Source organism: Akebia trifoliata, chromosome 3, assembly GCF_017979445.1.
Source record: "Akebia trifoliata isolate Shusen 1 chromosome 3, ASM1797944v1, whole genome shotgun sequence".
Taxonomy (NCBI): Eukaryota; Viridiplantae; Streptophyta; class Magnoliopsida; order Ranunculales; family Lardizabalaceae; genus Akebia; species Akebia trifoliata.
Window position 1 is genome coordinate 28842570 of NC_141377.1, and position 23216 is coordinate 28865785.

Sequence of the window (23216 nt, forward strand, 5' to 3'; positions counted from 1 at the left end):
TCCCCATAAGTACAACGTTCTCAAATTTAAACTAAAAAAATATCACTCCAATTGTCATTGTTTTTCATTCTTTGTTTTCCAAATTTTAGTAGTTAGTGAAAATAATATCACATGTCTGTTCTCCAATTGGAGTTCCGATCTAAGCAAAATCTCATACGATATACCTCTGTAAAGATAATAACAATTAACACTCATCATTTCCGATCCAAATTTTTTTTATTAAAGTGAAAATTATCCTCAAAAAAACAATACATAAACAAAATTAAAATGAACTTTGAATAGGTAAGTGGCATTCTAATGGATCCACAAGACTTACTAAAACATATGATTTTTGTATAATGGGACACAATACGAAGTTATTAAATCCAATTCTACAGTATATTTTATTTTAGAGATTCAACCAGGTTTATAGAACTTCAGATGGGGGTATGAGCCTATGTTTTCTTAATTGTAGACTTGGATAAGCAAATGGATATCAAAATCCAGATTTATAGAACTCCAGATGGATGTAGTTTTTTTTCATTATAGATCTAGGTTAACAAATTGACAACGAAAACCCAATTTTATAAAACCCTCAAAAATATATGAATCTATTTATCTCTTGAAGTTGAGGGAACTAAAACTTGATAATATATGAATCTATTGTTCATTTGGGGTTTCAGATCTTGGTGAGTTGAGTTGGAGATCGATAACTCCCCTTATAAATTTATAAAATTGATTATCGAATACCCAATAACATTATATTCAATTTATAAAAAAATATATATATAAATTATTGAATACTTGAAAGCATTCGATACGATTTATGAATAAAAAAATTTATAATCTATAACTCCTGTAGATGCCGATTTCAGTTCTACACTTTTCCTTCATCTCTTTGCTCGGGCGCACCTGCGAATCAGCCCACTCCGACAATCAAGTTAGACACTATGAGAATTAAGTCTAAAATCTTAATCTAATACAGAGAGAAGAAGAAAAAGAACCCCCTATTACCCATGGTCCCCTTCCTTTTATAAGCATCCAACTTGATCGTTTTCAGTGCCATTCTTTGAAGTGACTTAGGGCAGTTAACTTACTCTCAGGGTAGTTAGCTCACTCTCTGACACATCAGCTGCAGGAGTAGTTGCAATTGCTCTGTCAATCCTGGAATAATCAGAGCTGATTTGACATGGTATGGGTTGTCAGAACTATCAATCAATGGCACATCTGTCAGACTCGTCTTGTCGACCTACACTGGCACTTGATATCCACGGAGTATGCCATCCGTGCTATATGATGGATTGGTGGTGCAGGTTCGAGCTGGGTGTCCGTGCATCTGAGGAGTCTAACCAACTGGGCCCATATAGAAGTCCATCCGAGCTTCAAGTCCACACTTCCGAGCATCATTCGAGCCACGTGTTTATGTTTGAGAATTTCCCCCCACAATACCCCCTCTCGAGGGCTCGGGCAAATTGCTCGGGTGCTCGAGAAATTAATCTAAAAAGTGGAAAAATTGACACGTGGCAAGCTCTCAGCTGGCCTCAGCTTAGATTAATGATTTTACTGCGACGAATCGTTACTTAGCTCGTTCGTTTTTCGAGGACGGCGGTCGGTGGAACTGTTCTGGTAAGGCGTGTCCTATATGTTGGTTTTTACGGCGTGATTATGTTTTGTGTACACGTAGCGCTCTATGGTTTTCTTGATTCACGTGAGATGGTCGAACGGTCATATCATATCTCTTAGCATTTAATGCCTCATCATTACTTGCCCAAGAGATCCCAACCGTTGATTCCCCCACACACATCTCGAGGCTCCTCTGGTCTATATATACCCCATCCATTTCTCATTTTTCTTTTACTTTCACTCTTATTGTCGTTATTCTGCCCCTCTGCCCTTGCGCGTCTTCTCTGTCTCCGTTCGTGCCTCCGGTCGTGCCTCCGCTGGTGCCTCCACCGTGCCATTGCACTACCAGTGTTCTAGTGATCTGAAGCCCTCAACTTTTTGAAAGGAAAAGAACAGAGGAAAAAGGTAACGAAGCCAAGGCCTCCTCCCCTCTCCTCTAACTCCTTTACATCCCTTTCTCATTCTTTTCATTCAAATGGCCAGAGGGGAAGTCTTATTCCCACGCCTGCCCTCTGCTAGAGGCGGTCAGGGACACATTCGGTTTCCCTAATAGCGTGAGCATGTCCTATGTGGACGAGGCCACGCTGCTCAGGGGAAGTCCCCCAGGTACCATAGTGGTACATTGGGGGCAATTCAGAGTAGGCCTCAGAGTCCCTCTAAGTAGGTTGACTCGAGAGGTACTGAACTTATATAGGAGGGTTCCCGGCCAAATGAGCAGGAATTTCTTCCGACTCATAGGTGCTTTCGAGCACATGAACAACAAGCTAGAGGATGGCCTCCAGCTCGGGCTCTGGGATATCAGGGCCCAATTCGTCTTGAAGAAGTGCCTGAACAGGCCGGACTTCTTCTATTTGTCAAAGAGGAGAGGGAAGCCGTCCTTGGTCGAGCTACCTGACTCGGACAAGGAATAGTTCTTGTTCCCAATTCAGCTGTCCGGATAATGGGAAAATGTTCCAGGGGACGAGCTTCCCCCTCTGGCCTTCTCTTCCTTCAACCCCCAAGGTAAGTCTTATTTATTACTTCCCACCTTCCTTTCTGAAACTTGCATTTCTTTACCTTCTCGAGTTTATGACTTACTTGTTTAAATGTAATTGCAGGTCTGAGTAAGGATAAGTTTCCAGGAGAATCGGTGGCAATCACCATCTCCTCGCGAATCCCGACCTCTACGACCAGGTCACTGCCCTTCTACCTCTAACGATCCGCCTATCCGACATGGTACTCCAATCCAAGCGTCCTCCACCAATCCTAGGCTCCGACTCCGAGGAGGACGTCGCAGAGGTCCCCTCCCAACCCTACCCACTGGAACTCCCGGGGTGGGGCGTGCGGCCATGGAAGAAGAAGAAGATCATCAACCTCTTCTCAAGAGGTTGAAGAGAGGGCCCCGCTCCCCTTCCCCGATGCTCCAGCTGCCTCCTCTTCCTGCTACCGAGGGGACAAGCCAGCCAGTCCAAATATCCCAGGCATCCTCGGCTGGTTCGGTGCAAAGGGGAAATCTACCCCCTCCTTCCCCCTGGGTGGTACAACCCATGGTCGGGGGAAGGCCGGTATCAGACAGGGACTCAGCCTTATCCAATCTGGCGGTAGCCAGGGCGGTTTTCAAAGTTTTGCCGATGACTCGACAAAATTTTCTAACGACGCGTTCCGAGCTCTGGTCGCGGTAAACCTTTTCCTTTTTCTATCCTTTGACATTTATTTTCTACACTTGCAATCTTCTAAAACTTCTTTTTTATTTCCAAGCACAACATGCCGTGGCCAAGCTCGTTGAAGCTCGCGACTCTTCCGCGCATGACCTCCATGTCGCGGAAGATCGCATTCTTCAACTTGAGGCTGAAAGGGATGCCGCTGCGGTCAATTCCTCAAAGCTCCAATCAAGCTTGGATAGCGCACTATCCGAGCTGGAGCAAAATAAAGACCGCTTGGCTTTGGCGGAGGGGAAGATCTCTTCCCTGGAAGAGCTGGTAAAGGCGAAGGAGGTGGAGCAAAAGAGAGCTCTTCAAGACCAACTTAACTCCCTCCAAGTCCAGCTGGATTCTTCAGAGGAAGCTTAGGAGAAATCCTACAATAAGCTGAAGGAATAGCTAAGGAAAGTCAAGGCTGTAGCAAAGAAGTCGGAGGCAATTCCAGAAGCCACACCTATCGCTGCTCCCGAGCTGATTCTCAAAGCTCCTGCTGCGCCTGTCGAGAACCAAGCTCCCGAGGATGCCCTGGCCATAGTAAAAACGGAAACCTGATTTTTCTTTCTTTCTTTTGTAATACAACTTTTGTACTTTTCCATGTACTTTTTGAATGTAAAACCCTTTTTTACATTAATGGAAGCATTTTTGCAACTCTTGTGCCTTTCTCTTTTTCTTGTTCTCTTTTTTTTTTACTTTTATGTTGAGGTTTGCCGTTTAATAATTCCAGAATAATTTGGTCCTGCTTTTATTTGACCAACTCCTTAGGCTTGGCGCCCGTTGAGGGTCATGGTCTTCCTTTATATCGACATTTTAGTATGGGCTTGGCTCTCATGACAGGCCAAGGCTTTAACTTTGAACCAACTCTTCAGTTGGGCTCGGCTCCTGTTGAAGAGCCAAGACTTTGCTTTAGACCAACTCCTCAGTTGGGCTTGTCTCTCGTGATGGGCAAAGGCTTTAACTTTGAACCAACTCCTCAGTTAGGCTCGGTTCCTGTTGAAGGGCCGAGGCTTTGCCTTAGACCAACTCCCCAGTTGGGCTTGGCTCCCGTGATGGGACAAGGCTTTAACTTTGAACCAACTCCTCAGTTGGGCTCGGCTCCTGTTGAGGGGCCGAGGCTTTGCCTTAGACCAACTCCCCAGTTGGGTTTGGCTCCCGTGACAGGCCAAGGCTTTAACTTTGAAAAGTTAGGCATAATTACAGATAACTTTTTATTGATAGCATCTCTTTAGGTTGAATACATTCCATGGTGACTGAATTACATCCCCTATTGATGTTTCTAAATGGTACGCGCCAGATTCTTCGACTTTGCTTACGATGTAGGGTCCTTCCCAATTAGCCCCGAGCTTTCCACTGTTAATTTCCTTCGTGTTGAAAAATACCTTTCGAAGTACCAAGTCACCGATTTTGAATTCCCTGCGACGTACATTCCGGTCATAAGACCTCTTTAATACCTGCAAGTACCGTGCCAATCTTTTCATGACCCTCTCTCATATCTCATCCAACCAATCTAAATTCTGAGCTATCATTTCGTCGTTTAGCTTAGTTTAGGCCACTTGTGTTCTGGCAGTGGGGACTTGGATCTCGGTCGAGATGACGGCTTCCGTCCCATAAGCTAGTGCGAACGAAGTGAACCCTGTTGCCCTCCTGGCCGTAGTACAGTAAGCCCATAGGACACTGTGTAACTCATCCACCCATCTTCCTTTATGCTCAGCCAATTTCTTTTTCAAGTTTCCGAGGATTGTCTTGTTGGACGCTTTTACCTGCCCGTTGCCTTGTGGATACCTCGAGGATGACTGGAGTGATCGGATCCCGTACTCTCTGAAGTACGATTGTACACGGTTACCCTTGAATTATGTTCTGTTATCGGAGATCAGTGCATAGGAGATTCCAAAGTGCATTATAATGTGCTCCCACGTGAACTTGATAACTTCCTCTTCCCTTATTCGAGTGAGCGGAACAACTTTGACCCACTTAGTAAAGTAATCTGTAGCTACTAGGATGAAGAGCTTACCCCATTTTCCCCGAGGTAGAGGTCCGACAATGTCCATCCCCCATATAGAGAACGGTCAGGGTGACTTCATAGGGTGGAGCTCACTAGCTGGTTGTAGATGCATGGGGGCATGTTTTTGGCATTTATCGCACGTCCCTACGCATTTTTTGCAATCTTCCTACATTCTTGGCCAAAAATAGCCCTGATTGATTACCTTATTGGCCAGTAATCGTCCTCCCAAATGGTTGTCGCAGATCCCTTCATGGATTTCTGCCATTATGAGCTCGGATTCCACCTTATTAAGGCACTTCAAAAGTGGTCCCCGAACGACATTCTATAGAGTTATCCTTCAACGATTGTATACTTCCCGACTTGCTGTAGCATCTTCCTTGCTTCCTTCTTCTCTCGTGGTAGCACCTTAGAATGTAAATACTCCATGTATACTTCCATCCATCCCAAGGCTCGTTCTACCTGTGCGCACTCTCCTTCGTCGTAATCGATGCTTGCTTTAGACAAGTATTCTACCGGTAAAGTCCGACTTTTTATTTTCCCTAGCATTGAAGCGATATATGCCAACGAGTTCGCATGTCTATTTTCGTCCCTTGGTATCTGACATATCTTTACTTGGTCAAATCTCTCAATTTCTCGATTCACCGCGGATAGATATATCGCCATTCGTTCGTCCCTTGCTTCGTATTTACCATTGCATTGATTTGCTATGAGCTGCGAATCGATGCATAACATAATTCGGTCAACCTTCAGCTTGTTCGCCATTTTCAACCCATTGATAACTGCCTCGTACTCGGCCTCATTGTTTGATGCCCCGTATCCGAGCTTGATTACCTTCTCAAGTCTGTCATTACTCGGTGTTACTAGCACTATTCCAACTCCTAAGCCGGAATAATTTGATGAGCCATCGACAAACATCCTCCAACCTGTATGCCTATCCCACAATTTTGTCTCTTCCACCATCTCGTCCTCTTCTTCCAACTCTTTCCAGTTTGGATCCTCGACCGGGAAATCAGCGAGAAAGTCTGCTAGCACTTGCCCTTTCAGTGATGTCCGTGATTCGAACTACAAATCGTATTCCCCGATAATCACTACCCATCTTGCCATCCTCCGGGATTTCTCCTACCTGTGCATTATTTCTTTTAATGGGCTATCTGTCACAACTCGGATACGGTGTGAGAGGAAATAAAGCATGAGCTTGTGCACTGAATAGACGAGCGACAATCCCACTATTTCTATCTTCGTGTACCTCATTTCTGATGGACCCAGTGTTTTGCTGACATAGTAAATAGGGTACTCCCGTCCCAAGTCGACTTTGAAAAAACTGAGCTTACCGATGATGAGCTGGTTGCCAAATAAATTCCTAACTCCTCTCCTTCCTCTGGAGAGCTAAGGATTGGTGATTGCCCTAGGTACTTCTTCAGGTCATTAAACGCCGATTCACATTCTTCGCTCCAGGCGAAGTTCTTTTCTTTTTGTAACAGCTTGAATAGTAGGCGGCATCTGTCGGATACTCGGGAAATAAACCTATTCAACGCTGCTATCATTCCTGCAAGTTTCTGTACCTGCTTTTGATTACTTGGACTCAGCATTTCCATCAAGGCACGGATTTGATTTGGGTTGGCCTCAATGCCCCTTCTGGTGATAATGTGTCCGAGGAATTTCCCTGAAAAAGCTGCGAACACGCACTTCTTCGGGTTCAACTTCATCCGAAAACTCCTCAATCGATTGAAAGTTTGCTCGAGATCTGCCAGATGGTCTTTCACTTTCCTGCTTTTCACTAACAAGTCGTCGATGTACACCTCCACAGTTCTCCCGATCAATCCCTCGAACATTCTTGTCACGAGCCTCTGGTAAGTGGCCCCGATGTTCCTCAAGCCGAACGGCATGACCTTAAAGCAGAATAGCCCTTACTCGATGATGAATGACGTTCTCTCCTGATCTTTCGCTGCCAAAGGGATTTGATTATAACCCGAGTATCCGTCCATAAATGACATTCTTTCATGCCCGACAGTAGCATCGACCAGTCTATCGATCCTTGGCAAAGGGAAGCTATCCTTTGGGCATACCTTATTGAGATTTGTGAAGTCGATGCACACCCTCATCTTTCCGTCCTTCTTCGGTATTGCAACTATGCTAGCTATCCATTCTAGGTAATCTACTTCCCTGATGAATTCCGCTCTTAACAACTTCTCGATTTCCTCATTTACCCCCTGCCTTAGACGGGGTGAAAGTCTCATTGGTTTCTGTCGAACAGGTCGGGATTCCTCGTTGACGTTTAGTCTGTGACATGCGACCAAAGGGTCTATTCTTGGCATATCCTCGAACGACCATGCGAACACGTCTTTATTTGCTCTTAGTAGCTTGACCAATGATGTTTTATCCCCCTGCAACATTGTGGTGCCAATACTAATCAGCTGATCTCCACCATCGCCGAGGTCTACCGTCTCAACTTCATCAACTGTTGCCATCCGTTCCTACTGTGGCTCCTTCTGTAACTGCTATAATGTTTCTCCTTCGACAGGTGACTCCTTCCTCTTCTTTTGAGGAAGGGCCTCAGCGCCCCGTCCTTGCTTCAAGGTCAGGTGAAAGCACCGCTGCACCATCTCTTGGTCACCTCTGATCTCCATCACTCCTTCCTCGTTCAAAAATCGAATTACCTGGTGATAAGTTGAAGGGACTGCTATCATTTCATGTATCCATCTTCGTCCAAGGATTGCGTTATAGGCTGAGTCCACCTCTATCACCACAAATCTTGTCATTATCACTTTCGATCCCGTTGTGATCGGGAGTGTGATTTCTCCCACTGAGCTACTGGGAGCCCCATTAAATCCGTAAACTAGGGTCTGGGTTGATTCCAAACTATCTGAAATCCCCATCCTTCTCGCTGCACTCAAGAAAAGACTATCCACTGCACTTCCCGAGTCCACCAGTATTCTACGGAGCTCGACGTTCCCAACTGGGACTACGATCACAAGAGCGTCTTGATAGGGCATAGCTATTCCCCTCAGGTCGTCCTCCGTAAAAGCTATCACCCGTGTATCCGCTCCATTGCCTGTTGTCTCAACTACCCGTGCCCCCGATGTTACTTGGTTGATACCAACCATATGTCGGATCCTTTTTACTCTCTCCCGAATTATCTGCTTAGACGGCCTTCCTGCCCCCAGCATTCCCGTGATGGTATGCACTATCCTGTGCTCCTTCGGCTTGTGACGTCCCCCCTCTTCCGGTCACCTAGGTCTGGGCTTTCGTTCATCTCCTTCGGGGGTCTCCCTTCTTCTCTTTCTTCCCGACGAGACATACCTTTTGAGCTTCCCTGCTTCAACCATATCCTAGATGATATGGCGTAACCTATAACAGTCCTCGGTCGGGTGATCCTCAGCCTCATGATACTCGCAGTACGGTTTTCCGGGTTTCCCCTTATACCCCCAAGGTGGCTGAATGAAACTGGGGTCGCCCTTTATATGCCTCAGTATTACATATAGTTTTTCATTGAGTGATGTATACACCCGGCCTCTCTTCCATCTCGACTGCTCATTCGATTCTCTCCGCCTTTTCTTGTTTCATTCCCCTCCAAGCTGGGACGGTACTTTTGGTGCTTCATTTCCTCCCTCGCTATTGGCCACTGTTTGAGCGCTCCACCTCCTGCCCTTCACAGATTCCTCCACGAGGATGTACTTCTCCACTTTTGAATACAAGTCTTCCAAACGGGTTGGGTCAGATTTGATCAATGACTCGTGTAACCGTGTTCCCGGAATAACTGCCACGATGTACGCCGCACAAGCGGTTGCCTCGTCCATGCCTTCTACATCTAACACTTTCGTTCAGAACCGAGTTACGAAAGATCGGATACTCTCCCCGACCTCCTATCGAAGATTGAACAAAGTATTAACTCCGACCTTATTCTTCCGTAGATGTACGAACTGACCGACAAACATTTCTTCTAGCTCGAAAAAGTTCATGATGGATCCAGCTGGTAACACCTGGAACCACATCATAGCCCCGTGCCTCAGAGTTGATGGAAATAGCTTGCAAAGTAACGAATCATCGTTTTGGTACAGCACCATCTGACTTCTGTAATGAAGAATAGGGTCCCTTGTTCCGTCATAGGTTTCAAATTTCGGTGTATGGAACACTCTTGGGGGTTTCGAACTCATTATCATTGGTGAGAACGGTGTCCCCTTGAGCTCCCGAATTGCGTTACGCACCTTTTGCGCGGGATACTTTTCACGTGCAAGTTCCTCGTCCCTCCTCCTTAGCATTTCCTCCACTTCCTTCCTCGTCATTATTTCCTTAACTTCTGAGCTTCCTTGCTGCGTTTTTACTGCCGCTGAATCTTCGGTCCAATCTGCTTCTATCCGCGTTGTTCGGACAGTATGATCCATGCTTTGCTCTACACTTGGGCCTTCTTCGATTTTCGCGCGTTCGCCCAATTTTTTCCTGAGTTCCTCATTTTCCCTCCTTATATTCGTTATTTCATCATTCTGCTTCTCCAACCCCCTGCGTATTTCCTCCCTCATCTCTGTGAGTAAGTTGTACATTGCAAGCATGGGGTCTTGCGTGTTTGGAGGTGAGTCTGCTGGTAAGGGATTTGATGGCTCTTCGAGCGTTTCACCTCTGGCTCTTCCCATTTTGATCATTTTTCTCCTTGTAAGTATCCCACAGACGGCGCCAAATTGTAGATGCTGATTTCGGCTCTACACTTTTCCTTCCTCTCTTTGCTCGGGCGGACCTGCGAATCAGCCCACTCCGACAATCAAGTTAGACACTATGAGAATTAAGTCTAAAAATCTTAATCTAATACAGAGATAAGAAGAAAAAGAACCCCCTGTTACCCATGGTCCCCTTCCTTTTATAAGCATCCAACTTGATCGTTTTCAGTGCCATTCTTTGAAGTGACTTAGGGCAATTAACTTACTCTCAGGGTAGTTAGCTCACTCTCTGACACATCAGCTGCAGGAGTAATTGCAACTGCTCTGCCAATCCTGGAATAATCAGAGTTGATCTAACATGGTATGGGTTGTCAGAACTGTCAATCAATGGCACATCTGTCAGACTCGTCTTATCGACCTATACTGGCACTTGATATCCACGGAGTACGCCATCCGTGCTATATGATGGATTGGTGGTGCAGGTTCGAGCTGGGTGTCCGTGCATTCGAGGAGTCTAACCAACTGGGCCCATATAGTAGTCCATCCGAGCTTCAAATCCACACTTTCGAGCATCATTCGAGCCACGTGTCTATGTTTGAGAATTTCCCCCCACAACTCCCCTTATCTTCGAATCGATTTATAAACCCTTGATTTTTATCAACCAAAACCCTTGATTTTTAAAATGAACAATCATTCATTTTAATATACAAATAAAGGGTTTCTACGATGAAGGTCCGGTTTGCCTTGTCATCGATCAGAAATCAACGAATGTCAGGTTTGCCTCATCGTCGATCAGAAATCAAAAGGTAAAATATTTTTACACAAAACGAATGTTTGGTTTACACATCGAGGGTTTCTATGGCAGAGAGAGTGAGAGAGATGATACCTGCACGATCGCCTTGAGGTTGTAGATGAAATCGAGATAGGCTCAAGCCTTGCGGTTCTGTCAAGAACGATGATAGAGATTGTGCGATTCTGTCGAGCTTTGAAAATGATGATCTCTAGGGCTGCTGATCTACAAGCACAGCTGCGTGCTATCGAGAATAGAGAGAGAGATCGTGTGTGGGTGGTTCTATCGAGAACGAAGAAGATTGTGCGGTTCTGTCGATGGAGAGAAGAAGAGAAATGAGTTGAGGGGCAGTAATGTCTTTTCACATGAGACGTTTTTTGATAATTTGCGTCTCCCGCAAACACGATTTAAAAAATGATAAATTTAAGCTTTTCATATTTGCATTTAGAAACGCAAATCGGTAACTCAGATTTTTAACGCAATTTGTCGGACTCGTTTGATTCAGCTTCAAAACGTCGTTTCACACCGCAAACGCACCAAAATTTGCGTTTTGAAGCTGAATTAATCGACACCTTAATTTTTTGGTTTTTCTATGTAATTCCCCTTTTAAGTCTCCCTTTTCTATCTACTCCCTCTCTTTACCTTTAAACTTTCCTTGTGTTTAGCAATATAGATTTTCATTGTTTTTAGTTTGAGGCATGGAGATAGAGAGTAAAACCTCCTAGAGGTAATCTTCTCATATAAGTCTTCAATAAGCTTTTAAGAGCATTAGAATAATTGTTTATTTACTTTCTAAAAGTTTTAAATTCTTATATTAGTTGTTTTTTACTTTCTTTGCAAATTTAAATTCATAGAATATAGATTTTTCTTTTTTTCTTTCTTAATAGCTTAAGAGCTAGAGAATAATCCCTCCTTGGAGGTAATTTTCTCTTTCTAAATCCATTACATGCATAAACTATGTGCACACACATCATAATATTTTATCTAAAATAGCTAAGGGTCAAAGGTGGGGGATCTACTTAGATTTACACCTAACTTTCTAAGCTAACAAAAAATAGTTTCAAAGAGAACACATCTCATGCATAAGGTTCCTAGTCTTTTCATGGTGGTGTCTAACTCATGGATACTTCATAAAAGCTAAACCAACAAAAAGATGCTCTCAAGTGAGCATATAATCCTCAAAAAAGACCTTGGAATTCAAGAAGGTAAAATTCATGTGGATTCCCACCAAAATCCTAGGCTCATAAAATTTTCAACAAGCAATATTTTTACTTTAGCTTGCTCATTAATTTTATTTCTTAATTTTCTAAAACTAGATTATAGTTCTTTTGCCTCTTAATTTTCTCTATAACTGTCTTTATTTTCAAAATCCAAACACAGTTTTCTAATCTTCATATGTGGTTATCTATTGGTAATCATCTTAGGTTGGGAGGGACAAGGTGCCTAACACTTTCCTTGTCCCTCAATCGAACCTCCTTACTTTAGAGTTCTACGTAGACATTTTCCCCTTATATTTTGGATATGTGAGTTACTATAAACTAAAAAACAGAATTTTAAAAAATCTTTTATAATATCCATTGACACTTTAATTGAATGGTGGCAACTCCTAAACTCGTGTAGATGAGCTCAAACCTCCCCCAAAGGTTTCGAAGCCTACATATCTACAAGAACGATTAGGGTTCTCATGTTTTTTGGGTTTAGAATGATTAGATTAAACAAAATTGGATTATTTTAATCAAATGACATTTTCGTAACACATAAGGGTATTTTTGATATTTTACCATCTTCGTTAATAGACAATCATTTTTATTAGTGATTTAACCGGGTCAACAAAAGTCCAAGGGGTATACCTAATCTTGCATTTTGCAGGGGGGTGACCCTAATTTTATCAATTTTTCTTGGTGGTATTACTAAATTAGTCAAATTTAATCGATTAAAGAAGTCATATTATGGTTCCTACATACTTTCACGTCAGGAAAGTGAGATATGAGGTACAATCTTGAGGTCATTGCAACATTATTCTTTATAAAGCTTTTATGTTATTAATTAGTGTAATTAGTTCTTAAAAAAATACCCTTTTTTTCATCTTCTTAATTTTCTATGGGAAATTATAAAAGCACCCACCAATTAATAAGGGCAACTCATATGATAATCAAATTATTTTGTCTTATATGAGTTAAAGGTTCCGGAATGAGTCAATTTTTTGTGAGGATGATCTCCTCGTCATAGAGATCATCCCCATCAAAAATCAACTCATTCTAAAACTTTTAACTCATATAAGACAAAACAATTCTGCTATATGTGGGTTGCCCTTATTAATTCGTGTGAGTACTTTTATAATTACCCATTTTTTTATATTTGTTCCATATTATATTGGAATTCAAAAGATAAAATGCTTGGACATCGCAGTAAACTTTTAGGACTTTTACATGATCATAGGGATGGGATTTGAGGGAAAATGCAGATTTCTTTGCGATCAATACCAATCTTCTGGGGATTACTACCATTTCCAATTTTTAAAACATGGAATCCAATGGTTGGGGTTTGTCCTAGGTAACTATGCATCCTAGAGATATGTGTTGTCCATGACTGTTACATTCGTACTTCAAACAAAACGGTTACTCTTCATTCAAACAGATAGAAAGATTCAAACAACACAAAGTAGAGAGAATGCAAAAGGAGAATGTCTGTGATTCCAATTCCAAGATCAAAGGATCTAATCATCCACAAACCCATCATCATTAGGTCCCTCTCTTACCTCCACTCTAACCCAAACCCCTCTCAATCCCCAACACCATCACAAGTTGAAGTAAAAGATGAAGAAGAGGAGAGTATACACAACAGGTCATATTGGACTAGAAAGATTCACAACCTTTGCACCACAAGAGGCAATGTAGACGAAGCACTTCGTCTTCTCGATCACCTCCGTTTCCAAGGCTATCATCCAGATTCCCTCAACCTCAATAGCATAATTCACGGTCTCTGCGACTTCAATCGCTTTTCCGAAGCACACAACCGTCTTCTCCTCTCCATCGCCTCCCAATGTGTTCCGGATGAACGCACTTGCAATGTCCTTATTGCTCGCCTCCTTGACGCCCAATCTCCCCATCACACTTTACGTGTCATCCATAGTTTGATTGCCGCCAAGCCCGCATTTGTCCCCTCTTTGATCAATTACAACCGCCTCATCGATCAACTATGCTCTTTTGGACTACCCATTGATGCTCAACGATTGTTCTTCGATATGAAGAGCCGGGGTCATTCCCCAAACACGGTCTCCTACACTGCTTTAATCAATGGTTTTGGCAAAATTGGCGAAACAGGTATCGCTCAAAAGCTGTTTGATGAAATGGGTGAGAATGGGGTAACGCCAAATTCACTCACTTATAGTGTGTTGGTGAGAGGTATTTTGAGGAAGCGGAACGTTGAGGAAGCAAGGGAAGTGATGCACAAGCTTTGGAAGAAAATGATCGATGAAGAGGACCCATATGTCAATAATGCTGCTTTTGCTAATCTCATTGATTCATTGTGTCGAGAAGGGTTTTTTCATGACGTTTTCAGAATTTCAGAAGAGATGCCACAAGGGAAGAGTGTCCATGAGGAATTTGCTTATGGGCAGATGATAGATTCACTTTGTAGATCAGGGCAAAATCATGGTGCATCGAGGATTGTTTATATAATGAGAAAGAGAGGGTTTGTTCCGAGCTATGTTTCATATAATTCCATAGTCCATGGTCTTAGCAAGGGAGGAGGTTCCATGAGGGCTTATCAATTATTTAAAGAAGGGATTGAATTTGGGTACTCTCCATCAGAGCCTACTTACAAGGTTCTAGTTGAGGGTCTTTGCCGAGAATCCGATGTTTCCAAGGCCAAGGACTTACTGCAATTTATGTTGAATAAAAGTGGTGTTAACAGGACTCGAATCTACAATATATTCTTAAGAGCACTCTGTCTTACGGATAATCCAAGTGAGCTTCTTAACGTACTCGTATCCATGCTTCAGACCCAATGCCAGCCCGATGTGGTTACTCTCAATACAGTCATCAATGGGTTATGCAAGATGCGAAGAGTTGAAGAAGCTTTAAAAGTCCTTAACGATATGCTGATGGGGAATCTTTGTGCACCAGACGCTGTAACCTTTACGACCGTTATTGGTGGTCTTTTAAATGATGGAAGAAGCAGTGAAGCCCTTCATCTATTGCAGAAGAAAATGCCCGAAAAAGGTCTTAGACCTACTGTTGTGACTTACAATGCAGTTCTTCATGGTTTATGCAAACTACGTAAGGTGGATGAAGCAATGAGAATTTTCGATGACATGGTGGGCAATGGCATAGTTGTAAACAGTACAACTTACACCATAATGATTGATGGGTTGTTTGGTTCCAACAGAATAGATGAGGCCAAGAGGTTTTGGGATAAAATTGTTTGGCCCTCCGAGATTCATGATGATTTCGTTTATGCAGCAATCCTCAAAGGGCTATGCAGTTCGGGTAAATTTAACGAGGGTTACGATTTCTTATATGAACTCGTAGACTCGGGGGTTTCTCCAAATATTGTGAATTATAACATTCTTATTGACAATGCTTGCAAATTGGGTTTGAAGAGAGAAGCTTACCAGATCTTGGGGGAGATGAGAAAAAATGGGTTGGTCCCAGATGCTGTAACCTGGAGGATTCTTGATAAATTTCACCTGAATTCACTGGAAGCAATTCCGTTATCATGATTCAACTTTACAATCAAAAGTGATTACATAAAAATCCGATAGGGTTTTTAGTGCTAAAAGACAAGAAGGTGCGATCACTGCGTGAAGAGAGATAATCTTCGTAAGTTACGAAAGAAATGTTCCCATTGGAACAAGACATGGGCCTTTATAGACTTCATCTGAACTAGAAGGATCATTAAGTCCCTTGGTTGTAGTGAAGCTCAGCGCAGCAACACAGTCAAAAGAGATTTATAATGTCGAGTTTTTCTTTAGTTCTTGAAGAACATAATTCGTTGTTCCATCTTGTTATACAACTCTCTAAAATGTACCTTGCGCTGTCACCCAGCTTCGCCCAGCCTCCTTTTTTATTCCACCCAAACCTAACCTCTCCCTCATTTGGCTCTTGTCTTCCCACAAACCCCTATCAGCATATATATTTGCTAATAACACATATGGCCCATCTCTCTTAGGTTCTAATTCCATAATCTTCTTTGCCGATCTTTCTCCCAATTCCATCTCTCCATGAATCTGACAAGCACCGAGCAATGCTTCCCATACCAATCCATCTGATTCAATCCTCATATCATCAATAAATTTCTCTGCCTCCTTCAACCTCCCAGCCCGACCCAACATATCAACAACACAAGCGTAATGTTCCCTCCTAGGCTTGACATTATGAAAATCTATCATCAACTTGAAAACCCAAAGTCCTTCGTCAACTAAACCACAATGACTACACGCAGATAGGACTCCAAGGAATGTAACTCCATCTGGCTTGAATCCTTCACTTGTCATGTTTTTGAATATTTTGAGAGCCTCTCTTCCCTTCCCATGCTGGCCAAGTCCAGTGATCATCACCGTCCAAGATACCACATCACGTATTTCCATGGTCATGAACACCAGTTTAGCATCTTTTAAGATTCCACACTTGGAATACATATCTATAAGACCATTCCTCACCGATATATCCAATCCAAACCGTGATTTTATGATCCTTGCATGAACTTGCGTCCCTTGCTCTAGTCTTGCCAAACTACTATACACCGGTAGAATACTAGCGAAACTAAATTCATTCTCCTTCACGCCTTCTCTAAGCATTGTTCGATAGAACCCAATTGCTTCCTCACTTTGACCATTTTGCATAAGCCCCGCAATCATTGCAGTCCACGAGATAATGTTGGGTGCTATAATTCTCTTGAAAATGTCGGTGGCAGACACCATGTCTTGTTCACATTTTGAGTACATGGTAACAAGTGCATTGCTGATTGGTGTTTCGGATGCCAAACCAGCTTTTATCACGCAACCATGGAGTTGCATGCCTCTGCTCAAATCTCTCGGTTCCGAACATGTCTTTGTGATGCTTGCCAAGGTGAAGCTATCGAAATTTACACCCTGTTGTCGCATCTTGGAGAAGATTCTCAAGGCATGTTCTTTACTACCATTACGTGCACACCCATCAATCATGATATTCCATGACACCAAATCCAATTCAATTATCTCGTCAAATGCACTGATGGCATCATGTAACTTCATTCGCTTTGCGTATCCATCAACCAATGAGCTCCCAACAAACTCATTAGAGCTTAAACCATATCGAATCGATTGGGCTTGAATAAGTTCTATCAAGTGTGAATCAGCTTTACCCACACAACCACCAATTAATGTGGCAAATGTAATATGGTTTGGCTTAATATCCTCTTCTTGCATTCTTGAATACAGTTTTAAAGCTTCGACAATATCACAGTTATGGCGAACATAAATCGAAATAATTGTATTGTAAGAAACTATGTCTCTTTGAGGCATTGTGTCGAACAGTCGATGAGAATGTCGAATCTGCCTGCATTGGCAGTATAAATTGAGAATTTTGTTCCATAGAGAGATATAACCACTGGGTTCTAATTTTATGAGTTGGGTATGACTTGAAGAACCCGTTCGGAGATCATGGGTGTTGATGCAATCCTGTAAAACTTGGCTAAAGAATCCGTAGAATTCGAATGAATTGTTGAATTTATTTTGGAATTCTTCAATTGGGTATCTCTGAATTTGGGTGTTTAAGCTGGAAATCGATTTGAAATTGTGAAACAATGTCTGGTGGTGGTGACTACAAAGATTTGTAGCTGATTTGCTTTGGTGCATATTATGGAGGATACTCTCAAGTGCGTAGAATACCACATGGCGCATTTTAGACAATGTCTCAGATTGTAAGCCGTCGAATTTCAATGGAAGGGAGAGTATCGGTCCATGCGGCCTTGGCCTTGCAGTTTGCTATTTCAATGCCCAAATTAAAAGTGGTGTTATAAAATTCGCGGAGTCAACGTGAATCGACTCAGTTGAATTTCGAGGTGACTCAGTTTAGAAACTCGTTTGAACCAAATCAACAACTCTGATACTTGGAAATGTGCCGTGTTTAGAGAAAAATGACCAAGATATGTGATTTTTTATTTTTTTTTCTTATCGTGGGTAGCACCACCCTTGCATGAGATTAATCCCATGGTCACACACACCACTCCCCTTAGAAAGTCCTACGTGCAACATGTTGAATCGAGGGTCAACTGGACCCTAGAGGGTGGCCCCAAGTTGACTTGCCTGAGTCCTCTCTTCGACAATGAGATAAATGGTTTCTTGATTTAAAATTATTTATTTATATATATCTTTATAATTATAATGGGATAAAATTAACATTTATATATATCTCACAAATGCCCCCACCTTTACATTTAAACTTAATAGAATCAAAGGTCATTTTGGTCAAAATCCAAGAAAATTGACATCCGCGACCTTAAAATCACATTGTTAGTTTTCAAAGTTACAAAAAAAATGCATCCTTTTACATAATATTAAAAAACTTTTTAATCAATGTTTTAAATTACAAATAATCCATTTTGACACGTGGGTTTGCACATGCCACCTTCTAGAATACATATATATACTCGGATATAAGAGCCAATTGTAGACACTTTAATTTACATGAACTCATTAGATGAAATTCAAAATTTTAAAATCTAAAGTTGATTTCAATTAAATGCCTAAAGCCTTTTAACAGGCCTACATTCCATAATAATTGTCACTTAGCACATTTATTCATGCATGCATACATGCACACATGCATCATTTTATATTATTTTGCATACCCAAATCTTATTCATAGTTCATTTAAGTAATCTCATCTAATTTCATAAAACCTTCTCTAACCCACTCTTCATTAACCAATCCATTATCCATATCATAATCCAATATCAAGCCCAAGTCTAAAGTCATACCAAACCTATTTGAAGCTCATGCTAACTCAAAAAGCCTGTAGTCTTACACCTCTCTCAAAAAAGGACACATAGTGGTCTCTCATAAGTTCCAAAATCCCTACTCAACATCTTGAACCTTACTCTCAACTTTCTCTCAACCTTCAAGCTTCTAAACAAAAAGCATCACTCACCTCTTACCTTCAACTCTTAGCTAAAGCTCTCAACTTCAAATTCTTCTTCTCAAGACAATCTCATTTAAGACTATTAAGGGATAAGGTTGGTTAGGATTTAATTTTATTTTAAGCACCTACATTTTCTTCTTCTATCCCTTTTTTGTTTAGAAAATCCTTAAGATGTAATAAAGAACTCTCCTTCATCTCGAGTAGGTCGAACCTCAACTTTTAACATTGAATGTTTGAAGTAGTTTGGGCGAAAGGATGGATTTTGAAGCATTTTTTTTAACCTACTTATTTCTCATGCATCATAATATACACTATGTATAGACACCCCAATTTGAAAGGACCCAACTCGAGAAGGGCTAAAAAATATGCATTTTTCTCAAAAAATCATTAACGGGTTTAAAAGTCCAAATCTTCAAAAAATATGTTTATTTTATTTCAAATAATGGCCTAGGGCCCTTTTACTTGGCCCATAGGCTAGGAATGGACCACATCCCACCATAAATCTGCATCCTCACCACCTCACTTCTCAACCCAACCCAACCCTTAAGCTCAATGCACCTAAATCCAATCCAACCTAAATCATTACCTAACCTCTAAACCCATTGGACTAAAAAACCAACCAAAAACCATCATCCTACGCCCAAATCTCAACCTAAGCCCAATGATCACAACCAATCATCAAAATGAGATACATGTTATCACCTCAACCCACGTCCCTAATTCATCTACCAACTCCATTACTTTTCTCCAAAAAACCAACCTATCCCAATCCCAATCCACACCCATGTCATAACCTACCCCCATCATTTTCTTCAAATATCTTATCACAAACCACCCCATGCCCATTCTCCTTAATCAACTCACCTATAACACACACCCCCACACCTCTTTGACACATGTCTTCATATTCTCCACCCTAAAAAAATCAACAACAACCTTTTTACACCCTTATTCTTCTAACTAAAATTCGTTTCATTCAACTTACTTAACACTCAACCCAAATGGAGTGTAAGATCCAACCCACTTTGATCACAAGCAACTCATTTACACCCCTTTCCATAAATACCCTTCTACTACTTTAAATTTACACACATTACATTCACAAATCTCACACTATTATACCTTTTTTACCTTTTCACCCCATTTTACCCCTAAAAGTCCCCTTCAAAGTCCTATAAGACCTCCATACTCTCAACACAATCTCCAAAAAACTTGAATCCCTTCATCAAGCTTCTATTTTCATCACTCAACTTTCTCATCACTAAACTCCCAAATTCTAAAATACCCTCAACTTTCTCATCATCTCAACCTTCAAGATCTACAACTCAAGCCATTCAAGCAAAAGACAAGACATACCTCAAGAAGAACAAAAAGAAAATTCAAAGAAAAAGTTATAGTGAGGACAATAACCACGAAAAGAAAATAATTCCTCCTCTCTCTCCCCTCTATACTTTCCTCTCTTCTGCTTATCCTTTCTTTTTTTAATTTAATTTAATTTTCTTTTAGATAAACCCTAAGATGTAATGTGTATCCTCCCTTACCTCTGGTAGATTGGGATTCAGCTCGGTCAAAAGGGTAGGAGTTGAAAAATCATTTTTAAAATATTTCTTAAAAATCCTATACTAGTGCACACACCACAAAAACGTTTTTGAGACCAAGGCCTTGGGCCCTTTCTTTATGGAAATGGACTCTTGACTAAAAAGTCAACATTTTTCAAGTTGTCCAAAGGCATGGACTATGATGGAGCCTATTCCTCAATAAGGAATCCCTTAATGGTGTAAGTCAAAATCAAAGTCCCTCGCATTCGAGAGTACAAAATCTATTTTTTTGACTTTTATTTCATTTTACAAAAATTGACCGAATCCGAGGTTACCACCAATGGTAGAGGGAGTAAGGTGCCTAACACCTTCACTATTCCCTAATATAGACCCCCTTACCTAGATTTTGGGTGGATCAATGACCGTTATCCGTACGAGAGTCATTATTAAAACGATATTTACAAAACCACTTTTTGGGTGCCCATTCACACCCTCTTTTAAAAAAGAATGGTGGCGACTCTAAATCCAAGTAGTGGAGAGCTTCGGATTCGAAAATCTCATATCTATAGCTTGACAACTCCATTGGAAAATACACTAGTGGGCCCGACCCTTTTCGATTCGATCATTTTTTCAAAACAAAAATATGTATTTTCATTTGTTTGATTTTTGGCTTATATATTAATGTTCGTTATGTCTCTTCTTATTTTTTATTTTTGTGGGAAAATGCATGTAATATTTACTTACTTTTTTTGTTTTTATATTTTTTCATACAAGTAATATGTATAGATGGATACGTTTTTCAAAATGCATATGCACATGCGCTTCACAACTAATTACACAACCACTCCCTCCCTTGTTAAAATAATTAGTCCCGGATGCAGATACTCTCAAGCCCCCAAGATCGTTATTTTGGGTGACAGGAAAGAAAACAACCACCTTATTTATTAGCCTAAGACGTGGATACTTCAATGTACATTGAGGTTTGAAGAATGGGTATCCGAAAACTATCTATGACTCATCATGTATCAAAACACAATTAATAGACTTAGTACACTAAAGTCTTCAAAATCAAATGTGTATCTATCCTATGTCCATATTATTGTAATTTTGCAAGCCCATGAAGGCAAGGTTGTAAAGCCCATAAGGAAGCCCACAAATGAAAAAATCATGAATCCCGTGCATTCTATGTGATAATTACAATCATTCTCTCGAGTGTTGTCTGAGTCTGCCTATGTTTCGTGTTAGGCAGGCTAATATGCGTAATTTTCCAAATTCTTATTGGATGTCGACACCTAATTCGTTTGATCAACCATGCCATATAAATAATTGGTTTTCCTCAAATATCATATCTAGTCAGAACGAGTTCACCTAAGATAGTCACTTTTGTAACCATAAGGATTTTTATATTCACGACACCTCGATGATGAATCCAACCATAATTTCCCAATAATCTTATAATTCTCAACATTTCTCCAAATATAAAGTTGTAGAGCCAGAGTCAATATTCCATTATTCATTTTTTTTTTCTCTCCTCTAACTTTGTCATTAGAGTCCTCGATGACTGGATTGTTAAATCAATAACAATAGTTCATCAAATAATTACAGTTCATTTAAGAACAACAGTTCATTCAACAACAACAGCTCTAAGATATGGATCAAGTCTTAATCAACCTGGGAAAAATTGACCAATTCAAAACTGAGGATATCTCAATCTTAAAAAATATATTATTATTTCAAAATAACCATATTAACAAGTTCCACTTTTTTTAGGATTTCGATGATTGTCTATCAATAACTGATAATCCATTCTCAATTGAAGTTCAAACACAAACAAATGAGGTCACAGTTCCAATCGAAGCAATGATGGAAATCCAGCTAGGTCAGCTCATTATGCCCTTAGAAGAAAAAAAGAATGATTAGTTTTCAAATGAAATCATCCTCGAGAGTTAAGTTGTGTTTTAAATTCCCAATGAGCAAGGCGATTGTATAAATTTGGCTAAGAAAATTGATTAACCATCAGAGGAGACTGTTGTCTAGAATGAATCAATGATCAATTCTAATTTGTTAGTCACACTAATTCCAACCACTACAGATCCAACTTCGTACCCCATCTGGTCTATCCTTTCATAAGATTGTAAAGGCCCTTCTATCTTACAACTTCTATTCTCTTAGGGAATACGATGGTTAAAAACTATTCGAAAAGGTGATGACACTAAAAATTGAGGACAAACGAGGGATGTTGATAATTTTAAAAAATCATTTTCAAAATCATTTTCATTTTCTAACGATGATTCAAATCTATCTGCCTACCATTTAGGGTAGGAAATCAATCGTTGTGCCCATCAAATTAGATGTTACGAAAATTCATAAAAATTAGACCTTTTGATAGGTCCAACTAGAGATGTTAAACTTAGCATTGCTTGGGAAATAACCCATGTGTTTTTGTTTTAATGAGTACTATAGTTAGGATTTCTTTATTTTCTTGTAATTATAGGTTTTCACATAGGACCTTATTTTTTCTTTTTCTAAATTTGAACTCACCAAAAAGAGGTACAAGGGTTGAAAATTTCAAGAATTTTTCAAAAAAAAATTTTGGCAAATTTATTTTCTTAGGATTTTTCAAGTGAGAAAATTTATTTTCCTGAAAACATTCCACTTAAAAATCCTCAAACTCTAATCTCTCTCTTCTTTCCTAAGTTAACTTTCAACCAAATCAATCAACCAATGCTACTAGGACTATAGACTGGTCAGCAATTGTTGATTGAGAAGCAGAGACAAATATTAGCCTATATTAAAGAAAAGAAGGCACGTACAAGTGCACGGGCTACTGAGAGTT

The 23216-nt window shown here is 40.7% G+C and overlaps 4 protein-coding genes across 4 annotated transcripts; 1 reads left to right on the forward strand and 3 right to left on the reverse strand.

Moving 5' to 3' along the window:
* Positions 1-5610: 5610 nt before the first annotated feature.
* LOC147406279 (uncharacterized) lies at positions 5611-7166 on the reverse strand. Its single transcript, XM_086432529.1, has 2 exons — positions 6612-7166; positions 5611-6342 (listed from the first exon to the last, which is right to left on the reverse strand). The coding sequence occupies exons 1-2, from the start codon at positions 7164-7166 to the stop codon at positions 5611-5613; spliced, it is 1287 nt and encodes a 428-aa protein (XP_086288655.1).
* A 612-nt stretch (positions 7167-7778) lies between these two features.
* LOC147406280 (uncharacterized) lies at positions 7779-8665 on the reverse strand. Its single transcript, XM_086432530.1, has 2 exons — positions 8581-8665; positions 7779-8434 (listed from the first exon to the last, which is right to left on the reverse strand). Exons 1-2 carry the CDS (start codon positions 8663-8665, stop codon positions 7779-7781), a joined length of 741 nt encoding a protein of 246 aa, XP_086288656.1.
* Positions 8666-13167: 4502 nt separating this feature from the next.
* Positions 13168-15442, forward strand: LOC147406281 (Pentatricopeptide repeat (PPR) superfamily protein). Its single transcript, XM_086434238.1, has one exon. The coding sequence runs from the start codon at positions 13403-13405 to the stop codon at positions 15440-15442; it is 2040 nt and encodes a 679-aa protein (XP_086290364.1). The 5' UTR covers positions 13168-13402.
* On the reverse strand, positions 15393-17822 carry LOC147406282 (putative pentatricopeptide repeat-containing protein At3g15130). Its single transcript, XM_086434239.1, has one exon. The coding sequence runs from the start codon at positions 17600-17602 to the stop codon at positions 15740-15742; it is 1863 nt and encodes a 620-aa protein (XP_086290365.1). The 5' UTR covers positions 17603-17822; the 3' UTR covers positions 15393-15739.
* Between the last annotated feature and the right edge of the window lie 5394 nt (positions 17823-23216).

Coding starts and splice junctions, on each gene's coding strand:
- LOC147406279 (XM_086432529.1), bottom strand. CDS start 7,166: ATGCCGTTCGGCTTGAGGAACATCGGGGCCACTTACCAGAGGCTCGTG. Junction 6,343..6,611: donor TGGCAACCAGCTCATCATCG/GTAAGCTCAGTT, acceptor TACGATTTGTAG/TTCGAATCACGGACATCACT.
- LOC147406280 (XM_086432530.1), bottom strand. CDS start 8,665: ATGAGGCTGAGGATCACCCGACCGAGGACTGTTATAGGTTACGCCATA. Junction 8,435..8,580: donor GAAGCAGGGAAGCTCAAAAG/GTATGTCTCGTC, acceptor TGCTGGGGGCAG/GAAGGCCGTCTAAGCAGATA.
- LOC147406281 (XM_086434238.1), top strand. CDS start 13,403: ATGTCTGTGATTCCAATTCCAAGATCAAAGGATCTAATCATCCACAAA.
- LOC147406282 (XM_086434239.1), bottom strand. CDS start 17,602: ATGCGCCATGTGGTATTCTACGCACTTGAGAGTATCCTCCATAATATG.